Genomic DNA, 15,481 nt, shown 5'->3' on the forward strand with positions numbered 1-15,481 from the left:
ATCTGAAATGTATCTGGTGGGTTGTAGACAGTAAAGATTTTTACCAATGTTTTATGTGTTTCTTTGAAAGGTCAAGAAATGTCACAAGAAAAGATTGAAAGCACTTCATGTAAATCATTCCTGGAACATACCCAAGTGGCTTTAACCTCCTAGCTTCAATTTATTTATTTATTTTTAAGAGCTGTAGGCAGCAAAGCCACTTTTTTCCCCCCACTTAAGTACAACAGGGATGTGGGGAGAGGGAGAAATCAGGGGAGTGAGAAAGAACTTAGTGACACATATCAGTTTAATTTTAGATGGAAGGCACGTGCCTTCAAGCTAAAGGGATTGTGTTCATCTTTTGCTAGAGGCTACAAGGTGACATCAACCAGTTGACTAGCTTGAGGATGCTATCAGGGATGACCACACCGTGTTTTGGTTGCTCTGAGATTCACTGTACTGTTGGGTAATTGAAAACAAACATCCTGGTGATGTTTGAGATGTTCACACTTGGTATAGAATCTGTGAGGCTGCCAGGATGGTATGTGTGTTAGAGAGGGGGGGAAATGGTGATCTGTTGCTGATCTGTTTAGTTGATCAAGTGAAGTTAGTGGATCCACCATCACCCCCTTTTCTTCTCTCTGACACAAAGTTAATAAAAAATTGTGTTTATGTTTGGGCTTTTTCTTATGAGCTGGTATTCACTTATTTATTATTTTTAATATCAAAGCTTTCTAAGTAGTAAAATTAGACAGGTGACAAGCAATCCTGATGCTGTCAGGATGGCCAAACCCTGCCTGTACCAGTTATGTGCTGGTTATAGATCTGATCACGTCCCTCCAGCCTGGACAGGGGCCAGACTGCGCTCTCAGGTCCTCATGCACTCAACATCTAAGCTCCCTGCTTCTCCTGCTCTGTGTGCTGCAGTGTGCCTGTCCCTGCCCTCCAGCACGGCCTCCAGCTGGGTGCTACAGTTGCCTTTTCCTCCTCTGGCTCATGAATTCGGAGCAGTTCAGACTCACACTTTCCCTCTACACCAGCTGCAGGGGCTACACTGGCAACAATTTGGGGCACGTGCTAATGGTGAGTGAACAGAAGCAGATTTCCCTCAAGGTTTGCAGTGTCTTGGCTAGTACCAAAAATACCTGTACAGGTTGAGGCAACATTAGTAAATCCCATGTACATTTGTTGTTGTTGTTGTTTGGATGATTCCTTACTGGTATTTAAGTGTGTTTCCTTATATTGCCTGGCTTAGGCTGCCTGTTCCTGCAGTGTCTGGTCAGCATCCAGAGGCAGCACCTAGCCAGGCAGTTCTGCCATGGTACCAGTGTCCATTCACTCAGAATGAAAATAATCTTTAAAACTCATCATCTTTCTCTGACACTAAACTGGGAATAAATTCTCCAGGTCTTCAACTTCTCTTGTCACAGCAGCAAGTGTGTGAAGCAAAAGATACAGAGTCATTTGGGGTCTGCTGATTGTATTACCTCAGAGCCTTGATTTGGGGAATTGAGAACTGCTTTTCTGAAGAAGAAATGATGGCTGGCCTTGCAGCCAGACCAGAGAGGTCAGCAACACCCAGGGAACCTCAAGTGTGGAAAGCGAGCTACAAATTGTAGACTATGGGTTTGTTTGCTAGACCTAGGACACCAGAGAGGAAGGCAAGGAGGGAAGGATATGGGCTTATGGAAGGTAGTTGTTAAGGGGTTTGGATGTTGCCCTCTGTGAGGGAATACCTGTGCCTGTCACAGAATCAGACCGTAGGAGAGCATGGGATCCAAGAACACTCTCTCACCTTGAAAGCATATGCAGATGTAACAAACTGGCTCTTCACATAGTTACCTGGGTTTTTCCATAAGAGAGCAGAACAGAAGCAGATGAGGTTTCCTCCTCCACCTCTGTCCCCATACTAATACCTCTGAGTCCCTGTGCTGATACTTCTGCTCATAGACAGTAACTTAGAGTTTGTAAGAGGTCTTCAGTGCCCACCTTGGAGAACTTCATTGACTAAATCAATCCAAAGCTTCACTGACTGGCGTGTGATCTCCTGGTATTCATAGAAAGTGATAGAACTCATGTTTACAAATACACAACTGTTTTCTGCTCACTAGTTTGAAGAATTATATCAAGAGATTGCTTCTGTTTGTAACCCCTGGAAGAATACTGTAGCCCTCAGCTGCTTGCTTCCCTTCCCATTTGCAGTGATGTGGTATGAAGTTACACCTTTTGCCATTGTGAATCCTGCTTTGAGTACTCTGTGAGAATGCAGCCTAATTAAATACTTGTGGGTGGTTCTTTATCTTTTTCTTAACTATGTGTTTGCAGCTGAGAGTTACAAGGAGACCCAGATGGTGAAGATAAAGGAAGAACCTATGGAAGTTGACATCCACGATTCGCAGCCTTCGGTGTCACCCAGCCAACCCAGCCAAAATGTTGGCTACAGCACTTTATTAGGGCGAGACATCGGTGAACACATACAGAAGGCACCAGAAGGTCGTGTGCTCCCAGAAAGAAACCTCTTCAGCCAAGATATATCAGTGAAGATGGCATCTGAGCTGCTCTTCCAGTTATCAGGTAAAAGTAGTGGAAATAGTCAGTAGCTGGAGTTAAAGAACAAAAAGAGATTGCGTGTGACCGTTAAGGTGCTGCAAAATAATAGGAGTTGGAGCTCTCCTACCCTCACATTTGGAGGACAAAAGCCTTGCCAGATGTCCCCCTTAGTTAGCACACGCTTTGGAGCACTCTGGCAGTCAGGTCAGGTTCACAATGTTTGAACTGCATTGGAAAAGCCGGAGTTCAGCTCCTGTATTTGCGAAAGATAATTAATTAATTGGTGACAACTCGGAGCGTAGGGGAAGCTGGAAGCGGTAGCAGCCAGTGGCTGCAGCATCACACGGTGTTCTGGGGCTGCAGGTTTGTTTCTCTTGGCAAAGGAGGTGAACTTCAGCTGTTCCATCAAGGCAGCGACACCAGCACCGTGTTTAATGAGTGGTTGTACTGCATGGAGTGCTAACATTGAAACGTGAAGCTGAAAAGGTCTGTGGGGTGTTAGTGTAAATAAGGCCATGCCTGTTCTCTAGTCATGCTGTAACCATTCCCCCAAAATTACCCTGGATTATGCTCTTAGCAGAAAGCATGTGAAGAGTTCTGCTGAAGAAAACCTGAGAGGGGAAAATAGGATATATGCTAATCACAAAAACCCCTTGTGTGTTCCTCTGCAGAAAAAGTGAGCAAAGAACACAACCACAATAAAGATAATGCCATCAGAACCACAGCCAGGTGAGTACAGTGAGGGGTGAGTACAGTGAGGTGTTACCTGCAAGGCTGGAATGTGAATGGCATTGCTTCATTTCACCTTGTGAACTCAAATGTGACCTGATATTACAAGTGTAAGGTATCTTCCATGAGCAATGTAACCTGTATCTGAAAAATTACACCTGTAGATTTGATTGCTTTGTCATGAGACAAAAGGCCTTTGGGCCACAATGACTCCTCTCCTCTGCTCAGGTATTCACACGTCATTTTAAGAAATTTTTTTTGCAATTTTTTTTTCTATAGCAACTTAAACTTGAACTGCATGGTACATGCAGTGCTGGAGGGAAGAACAGGCTGACACTGGATTTTAAGACATGGACTGATGAAAGGAGAGCTGATTTTGATTCAGTCTGCTGTCAAACTTGTATTTCTTTCATATTTCTATCATCTAGAGATTAATTTTTAAAGGTCAGGCTGTGCAACAATACTAATGAAACCTTCATTGAAGATTACAGTCACATTAATACTATAAATAAAATGATAGAGGAATTAAAACCATCATCTAATTATAGCATGTGTTAAAGAAACACACACTTTATGGTATCATGGCTGGGAACAAGCCCATGAGTTGCTTACATACATGTGAGCAGCAAAGCGAGGTGTTCCTGTGGGAGAATTCAAAGCTCTTATGAAATAGGTGGTAGCTAGAATTGGTGAAAACTTAGGAGCCCGTGGTGAGGAGGAGGCAGGAATTGGCAAAGGTACATTTATTTCCTGCCTGAAAGTTCCCTAATCAGTGTGGCTGGGCTGGAGACTGGGCACACTGAAGTGAGGAAGAAAGACAGTCCTTCAAAGACAGAGTGAGACCTGTGGCTCTGCAGCCTCTTGTACAGAAGTTCCCAGCGTGTTCAGTGCCTGCTAAGCAAGACAACTTTGTCCAGACAGGAATTGAAAAGCATTTCAGCTGCAGAAGATCCCTAAGATACTTTGTTCTTCAATTCCTAGCCCTGTCCTATTCATTCATGGTAACTGTGCTATATAAATAATTTGGTTTTAATAAACCACCCAGCTCAGTAAATGGACATTAGGGACTTTTTGATGTTCTAAGTTGAAAGATAATTAAACCGAGCTTTTAACTTCTGGGTACTGTGAATGCTTGTTTCCCATATTTACAAGTTTGGGAATTTGTGGGATGTGCAGCCTGCACAGCCTTCCTGTGGCTCCTTAAAAAGCATAAGCCTGTGAGGTACACGTGAAGATACACACACGTATTGTCCCAGCCACTCGTTAACCATCCAGTGTGCATTGCAGGGAGGTGCTGACAAACAGTTGAAAATAGATTTCCATGTCTCATGATGTTACCAGCAGGACTGGTGTGAGAATCCAGGGCTACTTTTGGATCTATCAAAGGTAATTCAAACTGGAAAGGTAGAGGACAGTTCAAAGATAACTTCCCCTTCTTCTGACTGCCAGCTTTTAAGAGGGGGTAGCACAGTTGGCTTGCTCTGAGTTGTCCTGCTTGCACTGAGCTTTACTGAGAAGCCCTTGTAATGGCTGCTACCCATCAGGGTATGAAATGCTGAGTGCCTGATTCAGTTCTTTGGGGTGCTTTTTCTTACCTATCTATCAACAGAAGACCTTCACTTAAGGGGAAGTGAGTCAGTCTACTAAATCCTTCGAGTTCAAACAGATTGAATTGAAAGACCTTCCCAAATAAACCCCACCCAAAACCCAACAGACAGCTGGAAGTCTTTACTGGTAAGGTTATGACGCCTTTTCAGAGAATAAAATGTGATGGAGAAGCCCATGGAGGATAGAGGCACTCAGATGGCATTAAGAAAACGTGTGGTGGTGCAGTTTGGCTCCCTGACCTAGTCTGGAGTAATGACAGAAAGGCATTCGAGTCACAATTGTTATGAGAAGTTTGCTGACAGCTGCAGAGAGCCAAGGTGAGGTCAGTGTTGTCCACCTGTGAGTGGTTGGGGAGCAGAGACTGAGCTTTGTCACTGGTGAGAATACTAAATCAGCAGAGCCCAGCAGGATGGGGTGTGCAAGCACTTCTTGCTGTCTTATTCCACATGAAGATTTCTAACTGTTGCCTATCTGTTGCTGTTCCTCCTGTGAGTATTCCCGGGCTTTGGGAGCATGTACTTCCATATGACTTTGCTTAAGCAGCCGAACCTGGCAAGGATTCCTCACAGTTCAGTGGCTGAGTGAGATGGTAGAGCCTGCCATCTGTGCTACGAAGACAGAAAGTGGAGAAGCAAATGATCTGAAGTGAGCACGCCAGTGTAAGATGCCAGGACAAGTTTCTTTCATCTAGAGAACTGTGTGGCCATAAAACTGGAAACAAAAAAAATGCTCTAAAGCTTAATCTTCATCAGAAGGGACTTTGTGCAGTGATTGAGAACAATTTCTGTGGTTTCTTCCTGGGAAGCAGGAGCTCCTCCCTCCGTGCTTTGCACTGGGAATAGGAGGACATACCTGCTGAAATAAAAATAATAGGGACAACACTGAAGAGACTCAGCTGAAGGCAGGCAAAAAAGAGATATCCAAGGACAGTTCTGTAATTCACTGGCGGCTGATGGAGAGGGAAATCCTTGGGACACAACACAATGCAGTCTTCAACAGCAGCTTGCTGATGATACATGGCCTAGCCTGAAATAGATGAGCTCTGCATCATCCCTTTTGCTTAGAGCCAGCAGTGTGCTGGTGACTGAATGTAAGGCACAGGCAGGCCAACATGGAAACCTGAGCAGGTTACAAGGTTTTGAAGAGTTACAACAGCAATAAAACTTTTTTTTATTGGTGTTTTTCTTTCAAATCATTATTAAAGCAGTGAGAGGAATGTTGCAATAAATGATGCCATGTTTTTGTACAGCATCAGTCTGGTTTATATTATGTCACCCCTGAGTGGGAGTGTGAGTCTTGGAAAAAGTGAAGTTGTGCACATGTGGGCTGGAGCTGTTTGGCTTTATCCTGATCACTTGTTTTCTTGAGTATTCTCAATTGTTCAGCTGCCTGCATACACTGAACTGTTCAGGTTTCAGGCAGCTTCGTGCTTTACCCTTCAGCACAACCTGATGTTCACTGTTTAGGGTTATGTTCAAACTTTTGTAGAAGGACCAACAAACTGTCCCATTAATCGTCTACATATGGAAGAACAAGACAAATAATGGCCAGAAAACTGAATGAGAAGCGTGATTGCCAACAGAGTTACGTGGTCAAGTTAACTACCAACAAGCTTCTCCAAGGCAGAAGAGATCTAAGAATACAAGTGACTCAGGGGAAAGCACCTTGTTCGCTCTCTGCAGAAGAACTGTGTGAGGGAAAGCTTAATGCAGAGTGCCTTATTGGGATTTACACCTTGGGTATCCCCACTGGTAGGGCTGATTGTACTGCTGGCATGTAGTTTCTGGCTCTGGACTACCCGCTGTGCAGTGCTTGCTAAGACCTTACACTGCATTTCTTATCCTGAGAAACTTCTTGGATTTTGTTACTGAATGAGAACAGGCTGCAAGAATGAGCTGGCCTCCTGTCCTGCACCTTTAAAACACCTACTGTACACCAGGCTGTAAGGATTCTCAAAATGAGACCAGATTTAATTTAACTCTCATTTTGCTTAGAAGAAACCCATAGCTTGCATGCAGATGGAATACATTGCCTTAGAAAACAGCTTTCCAAGAAAGACAGTCCTTTTCTATTTCGGATATTTTATGTACCTCTTACTGATGTCTGTCTGTACAGTAGCCAAGGAATCCTTGTTTCTGTTATGGGCTTAATAATTGAGCAAAACCAAAATATTTTTCAGAAATGCCAATTCACTATTAAAATTGACTTTTTCCTGCCTGTTAATTAAAACCAAAGCATGCTATGCTTTCTGGAGTCAAGCAGCTGATGCATTCTGCAGTTAATATTCCTTGGGAAGTAACCATTGCACTAGCTTAGATCAATTGTTTCCTGCTTTAAAAATCAGACTCGTGGAGTTCTTTCACTCATGGAATGCTGTGTCAAAAAGAGAACTATTCTGCATCTTAACCTAAGATTCAGAAAATTTTGTTTTAAAAATAATTACTATATAAATCAGATTATTAAATAATATTATTTCCTACCTTTTCTGATTGCTCTCTCCAGATATGACAGCAAACCACACATTTTTGGACAACAGAATGTGATTTTTGGACACAGTATTTTTAATGGTCCATATTGTATTGTGACACAGCAAATCTGTGGTGTTGAAATGCAGTTAAAAGCCTTTTGGGAGGACTTCAGCTTTCCCTCTGAGATGCAGCTTTACCAAAGTGTGCCTCTTCTCACACTTTGCCCTCGTGATCTGCACATCTTTTAGTGTGAATTCTGTGAATGAAACAGGGCTTTTAACAAGATGGTATTTGTTACAATATTAAGATGTTAGGGTCGAAAATCATACTTCCTTCTTCTATTAAATGCTGTTTTGTTTACAAAAAGATGTCTTTTTTTCTATTGTGTAGCCCTTTCTTTTCTGAAGACACGTTTAGACAATCACCATTCACTTCCAACTCAAAAGACCTTCTGCCTAATGAAACTGCTCTCCATGGAAGGACATCTGCACCAGGTCAGATACCTTTTCCTTTCATTACTTAATGCATGTTTTTAAATTTTTCCTGCTGCAAACTCCACCACCTGACCAGTGCTCTTTAAAATGCTGTTTGCTTTGTCGAAAGGCAGCTACCTCTCCATCACAGTAAGTGCTTATTATTAAGAAGAAAAAAAGGTAAATATTGCTGAAGGACTTTGTATTAAGAGGCTTTAAACTACTGTTTCTGTGAATTGCAGCAGGGTCTGTAACAGGTAAAGCTCAGAGGTACTGACGGAGGTGGGGCTTGTGCGTGCGTGTCTGTCTCCCGTAAGTAAGGGAACTTTACTGACTTCAGCAAAGCCTTTGACACAGTCTCCCATGATATTCTCCTGAGGAAGCTGACAGCCCATGGCTTAGACAGGTACACTCTGTGCTGAGCTAAGAACTGGCTGGATGGCCCATCCCAGGAGCGGTGGTGAATGGAGTTCAATCCAACTGGTGATCGGTCACACTGGTGTTCCCCGGGGGTTGGTACTGGGGCCCATCCTCTTTAATGTCTTTATTGATGATTTGGATAAGGGAATTGAGTGCACCCTCAGTAGGTCTGCAGATGACACCAAGTTGGCAGGAAGTCTCAATCAGCTGGAGGGTAGGAAGGCCCTCCAGAGGGACCTGGACAGGTTGAATCAATGGGCAGAGGACAGTGGGATGAAGTTCAACATGGCAAAGTGTTGGGTTCTGCACTTCGGTTGTAACAATGCCAGGCAGTGCTACAGGAGGAGCAGCTGAGGGAACTGGGACTGTTCAGTCTGGAGAAGAGGCGGCTCAGGGGAGACCTTGTCACTCTCTACAGCTACCTGACAGGAGATGTTGGGGAGCTGGGGCTCAGCCTCTTCTCGCAGATAACTCTTGATGGGATAAGAGGGGATGGCTGCAAGTTGTGCCAGGGGAGGTTCAGGTGAGAAATGAGGAGAGATTTCTTTTCAGTGTTGTTGGGCATTGGAACGGGTTGCCCAGGGAGGTGGTGGAGTCACTGTCCCTTGGGGTGTTCAGGGAAAGGTTGGATGAGGTACTCAGGGACATGGTTTAGTAAGTAATACAGGTGTTGGGGGGACAGTTGGACTAGATGATCTTTGAGATCTTTTCCAACCTTAGTGATTCTGTGATATGGGATTACTGTCTGCTATTCTTGTGTTGCTGGCTGTTTCCACCTCTGGGAGTACAGATGCAGCGTTCACAGTCTGTGTATCAGGGTGGCTGAGCCTGGCAATGCAGTTTTCTTGCCCTTCACAGTGCTTTAGAAATGGACGTGGAGTTCTTAACATGTTTTTGAAAGGACATGGAGTTCTTAACAGCCTCAGTATTAGTGGATACATTGCCACCAGTGTTTTCAAGTAGCTGACAGGCATGTTTTGTCCAGACAGAGCTTGTGTTATATTCCCCACTACAGTGGAACATAGAGGCACGTAACAATGCTATTGGAGGTGGCACTGAGCACATGCAAAAACTTGATACATGCCTGTTGCAAAAGAACTCTTCTGCTAGTTCCCTGCTCTCTGTTGTTAAATTAATAGCTTCTAGGTTCTAAAGGTCACTAATTACAGAGCCAGCCATAGGGGGGGTTATTCACCTTTTCTTAGCAATCAATAAAGTTTCGGGCACGTTACTGGTAATTTTCAGCTATAGGCTGTCATTTCATTTACAACTTAACAGACCCTTCATTTTTCTTTAATGCTTGAATAGATATTTGACAGCTTGTGAAGTGGCAGATGAGGTTAAGAGCTTGATGTTGTCTAAGGGTAAATATGCATAGCAGGGAGAAGAAGAAATTTTGTCACTTAAGGACATAAGGTAGCGTCAGGTCTTCAGGCCGGGCTCAGCCGCGCTTGTGCAAGGAAGCAGTGGGGCTTTGTAACTCGGGGTGAGGAGAACCAGATCAGGTGTGGTGCTCTTAAGTATTAAAATGTAAACCAGGTTAGCACTTCAATCCTGGCTTTTGACCTTGGCATAACATGGAATATTCATACCCTGGGATGAAAGACGAGAACTCTCAGCCTCCTCCGGCAGTGCTCGATACCTCAGAGGACATGGCCTCTAGCAGCAATACTCTTACATCATACCAAGATGAATGTATCAGAGTTTTAATTCTCTGCAAGACTTGATTTTAAGTGAGGCCACTAAAACTGCAGATGGTTTTTGGTGACATGTTTCACCTTCTGCTTAGAAGATGTTGAGTCTCTAGTTCTCAGGACAACCTGGAGCGGTAGGATGGCTTCTGCGGAGCTGGGTTTTGTCTGTTTATGCTGCCCCACATTCTGAGTTGTGGAATATAAGTGTCACTTTGATAGGTCTGTGTATTATAATATGCATTGCTCTGTGATTGTAAGACTCTGATATGTAATAGCAGCATGTATAGTGAAAATGAAAAATGCCAGTTTCTTCTTCATTTTTATTTTTGGAACAACCCAGTCGTTCCAAATGTGCTGGTTTTTCTAAGCTTCATGCTAAATTCTTGGACCTGAAGTGCAACTTCACAGTAGCACTAGGAATGTGATTTAAATCTTTAATCAATTACAAATGTGATACTCATGTAAAAGAACAGCAGAATACCCATAGGTAGATTTCCTGCAAGTTTTGCCTTGCCAGAAGAAATGGTCTGTGTAGTGAAGAAACTTCAGCCCTGCAGAGAGTAGCATAAAGGAGCAGTAACAAACTATGGGAAGCCAACAGGATGTAAGAGAAAATGCTGTGTGGTCCCGTGGGTAAATGGCATGTGTGCCTTCACTTGGGATTTATTTTGGGTTACTTCATGCCTGAAAACAGGATAGTAAGAGGTTGAAGATCACAGCATAAGAAAATGACAGGAAATTCTCGTTCCAGGGTCATCTGCAAGTCATCAACTAAAATCCAAGCAGATTAACTGCTAATGACCCAAAGTGCCCATTGAGCAGTGCCCACATCCCAAAATGTGACTCCATGCCACTGTCAGCACCGCTGGCAGAGCCTGACGAGCAGGCGTGGGGTGTGAGCCGCTGTCCCTGCCGGCTCCCCGCCACCAGGCTTGAGTCAGGCAGGCGGAGTGGCGCGGGGAAGCCTTCCCTGCCGGCTGCTCTGGGTGGCCTTGGCGGAACCCTCTGTACGGAGCGCCGCTTTCCAAGAGAGCGCCGGTGCGCGTGGTTGTATCCCCAGGCTCCTGCCAACTTTCTGTCTGCAGACTTCTTGGCACCCTAGCTGCAGGAATTGGGAAAAGTGACAGGAACATAGGACAGCAGGATAGCTCATGTGTCACACTGAATGCTTTTCTGTAATAGGTAACAACATTATGTAATCCCCTTCGTTACCAAGATCCATCTTAAACCTCTCGGTGTGAGGATGCTGTTTGAGAAGCTCACCCCTTGAAAGGGCTGGGACCACTCTCTTCACCCTGAATTTATTCACAGCAAGGTCTCCTTTTGCTGTTTCACCAATGCTGTCCTTCAACATCTATGACTCTTCTTAGTGATGTTCCCCATCTGATGTGCCATCTTGCATCCTGCACCCTGTCTTCATTTTGGAAAAGTAAACCAGCAATGTCTTTTAGTCTCTTTTAGCATGATGGGGTTTCCATTTCCTGGCCCACATCATAGCCTTTTTTCTCTCCTTGTTCAGGGAAATTATTTGCTGCAAATATCAGTAGTCAGAACTATATATGCTGTTGTACCCAAGGACTTACCAATGACATCCTCAGTGACGTGCAATCTCATGTATGTATATTGGAAATGCCTCTCCTGATTCATCAGTGTCTTTGTAGCTACAGTATGCTGATGTCTCTCTGTTCATTTGCTGATCAAATACTAACATGGTTTTCTTTTCCTTTACAATTTCAGCTGATGATTTCAGCTTGCAACAAAAGCTCTTGTTCCTACTTCTAGGCGTGTGACCTTGTAATTTGAATTGTTGCCCTTGTTACTGCCCTTGTTACTCTACTTCACAAGATTTCTTTAATATTCTGAAGTTTCCACCTATGGATGCTGTTACTTTCATTAATGCAATGCTGGGAGGTGGGAGGGTGAGGCTGTCTGTTGAAGCTATTAAAGAGGATTTTAAGTACAACTTGTCCAAAGTTCAGTCACAAGGGGAAATGGCCAGCTTCTTTTCAGTGGTCTGTGGGGACAGGACAAGGGGCAATGGCCTCAAGATGGAGCACAGGATGTTCCTCACCAGTATGTGGAAGAACTTCCCAGTGAGGGCGACAGAGCCCTGGGACAGGCTGCCCAGGGGGTGTGGAGTCTCCTTCTCTGAAGATATTCAAGACCCATCTGGACACCTCCCTGTGTGACCTGTCCTAGGGAGCTGCTTTGGCAGGGGGTTGGACCTGATGATCTCTTGAGGTTCCTCCCAACCCCTACAATTCTGTGATTCTGTGAAGTAAAAGCATAGTAATGGATTTGGCCTGAAGTAAAGGTGAAGTGATCCTGATCGACAGGAGAAGTGATTCTTTTGTAGCAGCTTTTAAGTCCAATACCCAAGGAAATGACAGTAACTTCTCCCAGGAGCTGTCAGAAGGGGACTCGGCAGCCCCGCAGAAGTCACAGTAACTCTAATAATCTGTGGTGACTTATTAATATTCTAGGAAGGGAAGAAAGTACTTTCCTACAGTATGTAGCTCAAAAGTATTGGATAGATTTGGGGAACTAATTCCCTTCTTTTTGAAGGTATTTTCTATATATGCAAATATATTTGAAGGTGTATTTCTATATATGCAAAGTTTGGGACACAGCAACCCCATGCAGCATCACAGGCTTGGGGCTGGCTAGACAGCTGTCAGGCAGAGGACCTGAGGGTACTGGGTGACTGCAGACTGAATATGAGCCAGCAGTGTGCCCAGGTGGCCAGGAAAGCCAATAGCATCCTGGCTTGTATGAGAAAAAGTGTGGCCAGTAGGTCTGGGGACGTGATTCTGCCCCTGTACTCGGCATTGGTGAGGCTGCAGCTCAAGTGCTGGGTCCAGTTCTGGGCTCCTCACCATAAAAAGGACATTGAGGTCCTGGAGCGAGTCCAGAGAAGGGCAACCAGGCTGGGGAAGGGGCTGGAGGGCAAATCCTATGAGGAGCAGCTGAGGGAGCTCAGCCTGGAGAAGAGGAGGCTGAGGGGAGACCTTCTCACCACCTACAACTACCTGAAGGGAGGGTGTAGAGAGGTGGGTGATGGTCTCTTCAGCCAGGGGACAGGAGATGGGACAAGGGGAAATGGCCTCAAGCTGCACCAGGGCAGGGTCAGCTCAGATGTTAAGGAAAAGTTCTTCACTGAAAGGGTTGCCAGGATGTGGAACAGGCTGCCCAGGGAGGGGGTTGAGTCATCATCCCTGGATTTGTTCAAAAAAGGGTAGATGAGGTGCTCAGGGATCTGGTTTAGCACAGGACAGGAACAGTTGAACTCGATGATCTTAAGGTCTTTTCCAACCTTGTGATTCTGTGTAGTTGCATTACTCTTCTCTGTATCACTATTACTGTCCAAATAAGCTCATTTTTACTCAGACATGGAAATAAAATAAAATAGTGTTGATCAATCAAACACACAAAAAAATTGCCACGATATCAAAGTCATATCCAAAACAAATCAATAACTTCATATTTTCCCTGTAAAAGCAGCAAAATGACCTTTTTTGGCCTAGAAGAAGGTAGAGAGAAGAAATTAAAATACTCATTTCAAACAGCTGCTTTAAAGGGCATTTTTATCTTCTGTTTTAGAAGACTCTTCTTTTGACAGGATGGAGTTTAGTTTTATGTCAGACTATATAGTTCACTCCTGATCGCTAGATAAATTAAAAACTTGATCTTACACTGGGGTTCCTGACCCTTAGCCAATCTTTAATGTGTTTTAATGGTTTGCCACTATCTCACTGACTCATTCTGTAAATCAAACCTGTCTTCATGAAAACCAGATGAGTGATACTCACTGTTCCTTTTCCGGTCAGTTCATTAATATTAGTGAAGTCTTGAGCCATGGGCTTTGGGGAGGGTTTCTTCTCAACATTTATCTGTGTGTAGTATAATAATAGTCATTATTCTCCCTCCCATTCACCAGGGATTTGGTATTCTCCTTCATTTACATCGACTGTGCCAAATACTGAAATAATCTCATCTGTAGAGGATTAAATTAAAAAACATACACTAAATCCGGTGTTCTGTGAAAAAAAACCCTGTAATTTTGATAGTGGTGAGTTTGACATGGCTAAACCAGACTTTGAGAACTGGGGAGTGTAGGTTTTGGGGAGTGGCAGCCCATCAACAGCCCTGCCTTTTTTAATTTTGGCCTTGGGTGACAGAGCTAAACTAACCAGTGTTAGTTACTTCAGTGAAGTAAAGCCAGTAACGCTTCTGCACCCAAGTACCTTTTTGCAAATGCATCACAGCATCTTGTCTCCACGCTCCTTACTGACTTGTGAGATGACAGATAGGCCATGCTTGCCCTTCAGAAATGTCCAGAAGCCAATACTGAATCAGTAGCATGATATTTAGTTCAGTAGAATATTAGAAATACAGTGTCAAAACATCTGTCATGTCAGATGTATTTTTATTAATGATGTAATTAGCAGTATTGCCCTGTGTTTATGTTTATTGATGTGTCAGGAAGATTCCTGTTATGTTTGGAACTACAGGACTATTCAGGAGACATACATGGTTCTCCTGTTACTCCTGTTCATACAACATCCTCCTCCTCCATCCTCTCCCTAAAGAAGTAATTCCACTGTAACTTTAATACACCTAAAGGGGAACATCTGCCTGTTCCTCTTACCACGTTCTCCAGCCCAGCAGTCCTCACGTTTGTGTGGCCACACTGTAAACCAACCAGATTGGGGGAAGCAGCAAACTAATCTCCTTTTTTTCTTTTCTTTTCTTTTTTCCTTTCCCTTTTCCTGGCAGTTTGTGGGAATGTTGGGCTGTGAGCAGGGTGAAGGTGAGGCCGTGTGTTTCAGCCATGTGAAACTGCAGCAGTTGTAGGAGATGGACGTAGCTGTGACCACACTTAATCTTGTTTACTTTGGGCTGTGACCGTGGTAAATAATCAAGCTGTTCATGTTGCACGGATACCACATTCTTTAATATGAAGTATTTTGCATGTGTCTTCCTTCCTAGTCCCCTTAAAGACACTTTAAAGTCAATATACTTCTTGATGTTTAATTTTGTGTGGCTTCAAGCATCTAGAAAGTAGATAGCAAGAGCTGTTTTGGTCCGACGTGCAGACATGCTCATTGAAATATACTGTTCTCTGGCAGTACTCGTGCTTGGTTCTGGGCTCCTCTGCTCTGCAGCAAGCTAAACTTCTGCACCATCAGCAGCAACCAGAATTTTGGGTCATCACTAGGCTAGTTAAGAAAGTCAAGACTGCAGTAAATTGAATATCAGGTTAGAGAGAATCTCCAGTTTCCATTCCTTCATAAGTTGCCAGTGACACTTTTCTCCTTGGTCCCTGTTAGCCTGCAGCCAGACTTCCACCTTAAATTGTCCCTGAGACCCCCTGGAACTGCACTGCGTAAGCAAAGGGACACCTTGAGTGTTTCACCTCTGTGTAGGGGGCTGCTGGCACTTGTGTCACCCTGGAAGATGGCCTTAGGCCTTAGGGGGCTGCGAAAGGCATAAGTCCTGATGATTTCTGCTGAAGTGATCAGAGATTAAATGCTGGCAAGGCAGTGTCCAGTCAGGTTTT

At 44.0% G+C, this 15,481-nt stretch overlaps 1 protein-coding gene across 1 annotated transcript in view; it reads left to right on the plus strand.

The window, feature by feature from the left end:
* The window catches only part of ZNF827 (zinc finger protein 827), a gene marked incomplete at both ends in the record, with an annotated part of 110,596 nt that overhangs the window by 69,597 nt on the left and 25,518 nt on the right, over positions 1-15,481 (plus strand). Inside the window, 3 exons of the mRNA XM_084266737.1 lie at positions 2,305-2,553; positions 3,201-3,258; positions 7,725-7,828. Coding sequence (XP_084122863.1) covers positions 2,305-2,553; positions 3,201-3,258; positions 7,725-7,828 — 411 coding nt within the window. The remainder of the gene's footprint in view (positions 1-2,304; positions 2,554-3,200; positions 3,259-7,724; positions 7,829-15,481) is intronic.

This window comes from Gallinula chloropus, assembly GCF_964237585.1.
Source record: "Gallinula chloropus genome assembly, chromosome: 7".
NCBI classification, from domain to species: Eukaryota; Metazoa; Chordata; class Aves; order Gruiformes; family Rallidae; genus Gallinula; species Gallinula chloropus.